We start from the raw sequence: 5,108 nt of genomic DNA on the forward strand, positions 1-5,108 counted from the left end.
TACCTGCATAGAATTCAGGCCCGTAGACTGCGCCTACCACGGGATTTAGCTTCCAGCCTAGGAGAGAAGCAGAGAAACCCAGTCACCGGTTCCCGCATTTTCTCCCCACCTCACCCTACCCTGGGGACCTCCTGCCCAAGGCGTGGCCTCTGCAGACCAGCCAGCGGGACCACCTCCGTCTGCGGTCGGGGCCGGTGGAGCTGGCCTGCGGGGAGCCTGCAGCCTCACCGGCTCTGACCTGCGCCCCAGCCCGCCCCTGGGCCCGCCCTGCCCGGGGCACCAGCTCCAGCAGCCTGGAGCCTGCAGTCTCCGCAGGAGGGAGTCCGGGAGGGAAAGAACACTCCTGTAAATGTCTGCAGGCCCACAGCCGGGACCAGGATGCTTCCGCACAGGATGGAGCCCAATCATAAGAGCGTGAACTCCGGTGGGAGCCAGACTGCCTTCCAGGAAGGCCGGAGGCCGCCGTGAGGGGCCTGGCTTCTGCCACGGCCTCCCCGTGTCCTAAAACCTCTGTCCCGGGGTGGAGCTCTCCCCCACGGCTGAGTCCTGCCCCGGCCAGCCTCCGTCTGCCTTTCCCCAGAGCAGCCAGGGGGAAGGGCTTCCTGAGAAGCAGGGGCCTCTGGGTGGTAGGTACTAATGACGACGAACCTTTCCTGAGCACCTCACCATGGGCCCCGCTGTTCTAAACCCACCCAAGGGAGGTGGTGTCACACCCTCCCATTTTACAGATGAGCAAGCGGAGGCTCAGGGAGGTGTGGCAGCCTCACATCCCAGAGCCGGAGAGTGGCAGAGCCACATCCAAACCGAGCCCACATTCCTGGCCATTCCCAGGCCCCCAGCTGTACCCTGCACCCGCCTGTCCCTCTCTGCCTGTGGCCTGGCTCAGGGCCCTGTGCTTCTACACCAGTCTCCCTCTCCCACCAGGGACCCACGTGCAGGAGTGAAGCCTGTTTGCATCGGAGGGTCTGAGGGGTGGACGCCAGCCAGCTTGGAGTGGGCTCTGGCTCCAGGTGCTGGCTCAGATAGCACGGGCACAGGATGGTGTATTTGACCAAGCCCAGGCCCTGACCCCCGCAGTGTACCTGCTCGTGTATGGCCTGAAAGCCCAGCTCCACATCCCTCCTGCTTTGTGAGGAGGGACAGAAGGGACTTGCACCCACGGGCCAGCTAGCCAGACATCTCTGGAGAGCACGACAGAGGACGAGACCAGGCCATCAGTGTCAGCCCCTACCTGCGAGCCTCCAACCCAGATTCTAACATCCCCACTGCCGGGCAGGTGGCTGGGGGGCCTACAGAACAGTGACTTGGGCCTGGTCCCTCCCAGCCGTTCCCTCCCAGGTCCACCATCGCCCGACCAGCACGCACGATCTATGGAGAAGACTCCAGAATCTTCTCCAAATCCCAGGTCGGGAGGGAAACAATGTTTCATCTCCTAGAAAGAACTGCAGTCCCAAGAATTGAGTCTTCTTAGGAAAAGCCGCGATGGAGCAGAGTCTCGGAGCCAGTGGCCTAAGCCCGCTCCCCCGCCGGGGCTCCATCCCTGTGGCTCCCGTGGGACCACCAGTTCTGGGATCCTGGGAACTTTATCTGTTACTCTGGCTTCCTGATGCCTCTCCCTGTCGCTGCTGGGCCCATTTCACTGTCTGGGAGCCCAGGTGACCGAGGCAGCCTGAGATGCACCTGGCGGCTCCTCTGCTTTATCTGTACATAGTCTTAACGCCTGGTCAAACCTGGGGAGTTTGGTTCCTACGGCAGACACTTCAGCCCCCTCCCCCACGGCCGATGAATTTCCGAATTCGACGAATTCTCTGGAGTATGGAAGCAAAGTCCAGCCACATGCCCACACCGCCAGAGCCCACGTGCTGGGCTTGTGTCAACCCACGGAGGAGCTGGGGCCGGCCGACCGCAGCCCGTGTCCTTCCTGCTCGGGCCAGCGAGGACGCTTAGGTCACACCTTGGCAGTGAGCACTGCGCCGTTCCCGGTCACGTGACCACCGTTGGTCCCGGGCCCTTCCTGGGCTAGGAATGTGGTCACTCAGGCTCTGGATTCCACGCTTCCCGAAGCCCCGGCTCTGGCTGGAGAGCAGGGGTGTGGCTCTCAGGTGAAGGGGGCGGCTGGCTCTGGACGATCGTCCTGACCTTCCAGACATGTCCACCACTTTGCCTTACTGTGTGTGCCAAGCACTCCGCAGGAGCTTGGGCCACGGGCCACGCTGGGTGTCCCAAATTTTTTTAAAAAACGTGAGCTCTGATAGTCCTCAAAAGAGCAGGGTGGGAGCCATAACGTAGTGTAAATGTGGCTCAGCTGGACTCCTGCCTTGTTCTGAGAGGGCACCTGGGGAGGCCCTGCTGGCGGGTTGCCACGGGTCAGCGCCCTGTCTCTTGCTGACCTGTCACCTGACTCCATGGGTGGCCCATCTCCTAGGGACAAGAGCACTGGGGGGTGGCTTGGTCACTCTGCCCCTGCTGGCGGGTGAGACGCCAAGCCCTCCTCCCCGCGCTCAGGGAGACTCGTCCTGACAGTGAGCGGCGCCGCCACTCGCCGGCTCAGGGACGAAGTCGAACAGGCACCAGTTCTGCCAGCCACGCTCAAACCAGTCCGCGTGGCCCGCGGGGTGAAGACACGTGGCTGTGAGGGCCACCCCTCCCCTCGGCCTCGGTGGCTCTGTCTTCAGGGAAGACTGGCTGCTTCTGCTTAGGGCCAGGTGTGTGTGCGCGCACGAGAGCAGTCATCTGAAGCACATTACGTGCCCACAAGGCTCCCCTTGGGGAGTTCCCTTGGGGACACCTGTGTCCCCAAGCCTGGAGAACTATCCTAATTATCATCACCTTCCCTCAACAGGGAGCGCCTCTAGCCCAGGCCCTGCCTCACTGCTTAGCAAGTAAGTAAGAATCCGGGACGTGGCCACCGCCCTCTGCGCCCGGGGCCTGTCCTGGGGCATCTGGGTGCCTTGCTTGGGAAGGCCCAGGTGTCCAGCCCCAGCTCTCCTCCTGCATCGGCCCATCCGCCCCCTTCTGACCCGGCAGAGCTGGGACACCAGGGGGCGCTCAGCATCCAGGGCGGCCCTGGGCCCCTTACCGTTAGTGTAGGGGTTCGCGGTCTTCTTGTTGGTCATGACGCGGGCTGTGGCGTTATTGACCTGCCCGGAAAGAAGGAAGGAGAAGGTGAGGTGAGCAGGGCGCCCCAGTCCTGCTCTGTGCCGCTCCCGCATGGCCGCACCGAGGGGGCGAGGGGCCCTAGGAGGAAGGCCGGGGCCGGCGTCCGTGGCCAGCCTGGCCCCACACCCTGGCCTGCCCTCCTCCCGGGCCCCCTTCCCCACCGTGCCGCCCCCACTCCAGCGAGCCCGGGCCACCACTGCGCCCAGCGCGGGCCCGGCTGGCTTGCCTTCCACACGCCGTTCCCGCAAACCAAGCCCCAGCCTCTCTCTCTGGCGACCCAGGGCCACTGGAGAAGCTGGCTGGTGGACTCTCCACAAAGTGCTCTCAGCCCGACTAACTGACCGGCCCCCAAGACATTCTGTGTCCTCGGTGGCTGCCAGGGCCTTCCCAGTCATGGGCACCCCTCTTGTGGGGGGAGGCGCCCCATTCCCCTGCGGCCAGCAGAGTTCTCTATGGGAGACGTGTGCCCCTTGGGAGAGGGGGGAGGCGGGCGCCGAGGGGGTGGGTCCTGTCTCCAGGCTTCTGAGCCCCTGCAGGGGCCAGACTGGGGTGTGGGGAGGGCGGGGCTCGGCCGCTGTGGAAGCAGGTAGAGAACAGGGCACGTGGTGGAACTCAAGAGAGGAGGGGGGGGCCACACTGCCTCCCCCACGACCAGTGTGAGCCCCTGGGCCTGGGCCTGCACCCTCGGGTGCCCACCGGGCGCTGAACCAGAGACTGGCAGAGGTCGGCGCCTCAAGNGACGGACTAGGCTGCTGTGGTGCTTGGAGCCGGCCAGCCCCAAACGTGCTATTCTGGGGGGCTTCTCCCAGTGTCCGGCTGACTCCCCGAGTTGGGGGGCCTCTTCCAGAAACCAGAGTGAGGGGGCCCTTGGGTGGGCCTGAAGTGTAGGCCCAGGAGGGGTAGCAGGAGGTGGGCTGGGCTCTGCCCCCTCCGCCCCGCCCCGTCTCCCGGCCCTGGGGACCCTGGCCTGGCTCTCCACAGGGTGGCCGCAGGGCTGGGGTGGGGGATCTGGGTGACAGTTCTCGAGGGCGCGCCCTGCACAGCACACTTATCTGAGCACCTCAATTTTCCGTCCCTCTACGATCGTCCCATTCAGCTTCTCCCGGGCTCGGTCAGCATCTGAGCTAGTTTCAAAAGTTACAAACCCAAAACCCTGTGAGCGGAGAAGGACAGACACGGAGAGAAAGGATGAGAGAAAGGAAAAAAAAAAGGAGGAGTGGGGAGGGGGAGAGGGGAGTGGAGAGGGGGNTCTGGTACCGCCAGGATGCCCAGGAGGGGACGGCCCCAGGCGGGGACAGCTGCTGGCCTGGCCTGAGCCCGGCCCCAGCTGACCGCCTGGCGCCTCCGAGAGGACAGGCCAAAGCCGTGAAAAAGATGCTAACCTGGCCAGGGGCCAGGACTGTCACCCTAATGCCACCTGGTGGGGGCAAGGCCGGGTTTCAGGGCCTCCTGGGGGCAGCCCCCCCCCTCCCGTCCCCCTAGGAGCCTGGATGGGGGTCTTCCCTTCCCTGATCAGGGAGCAGGGCCTGTCTTGGCCCACAAGCCTCCCGGCCAGCTCCCAGGCAGGCCAGCGGCCCCCTGGAGGGGCGGCTAGGCGGGTGGGGCCCCGGGGCTCAGCGGGAGGCGCGGACAGAGAGGTCCTGGCAGCTCAGAGAGAAAGCATCGCAGCTGCAGCAACAACACAGACAGCAGGGGGGGGGGCGGGGGAGGAGCGGGGAGTACAAGCACCGGTGTAGCTCAGGGGTCCTCGGGCTCGAAGCTCTCCAGGAAGGAAACGCACATTTCACACGTTAGCCTGGCGGGACCTACAGCCGGCGCTGTAATGGTGGCGGCCTCTGGGCGGCACCCACCTTGGAGCCCCGCTCGTTAAAAATGATCTCCACGTCTAAAATTTTTCCGAATTGCTGCAGAGACAGAGAGGGGTGGGTGGGGAGACAGGGGATGTGGGT

General features: G+C 64.7%; 1 protein-coding gene across 1 annotated transcript in view; it reads right to left on the reverse strand.

Annotated features, from left to right (window-relative positions):
- Nucleotides 1–5,108, reverse strand: part of RBFOX3 (RNA binding fox-1 homolog 3) — a 19,462-nt gene that overhangs the window by 6,451 nt on the left and 7,903 nt on the right. Inside the window, exons 3-6 of the mRNA XM_077755173.1 lie at nucleotides 5,010–5,063; nucleotides 4,220–4,312; nucleotides 3,080–3,140; nucleotides 4–57 (exon numbers count right to left, since the gene is read on the reverse strand). Coding sequence (XP_077611299.1) covers nucleotides 4–57; nucleotides 3,080–3,140; nucleotides 4,220–4,312; nucleotides 5,010–5,063 — 262 coding nt within the window. The remainder of the gene's footprint in view (nucleotides 1–3; nucleotides 58–3,079; nucleotides 3,141–4,219; nucleotides 4,313–5,009; nucleotides 5,064–5,108) is intronic.

This window comes from Crocuta crocuta, unplaced genomic scaffold (genome assembly GCF_008692635.1).
Source record: "Crocuta crocuta isolate KB4526 unplaced genomic scaffold, BGI_CrCroc_1.0 scaffold50, whole genome shotgun sequence".
Taxonomy (NCBI): domain Eukaryota; kingdom Metazoa; phylum Chordata; class Mammalia; order Carnivora; family Hyaenidae; genus Crocuta; species Crocuta crocuta.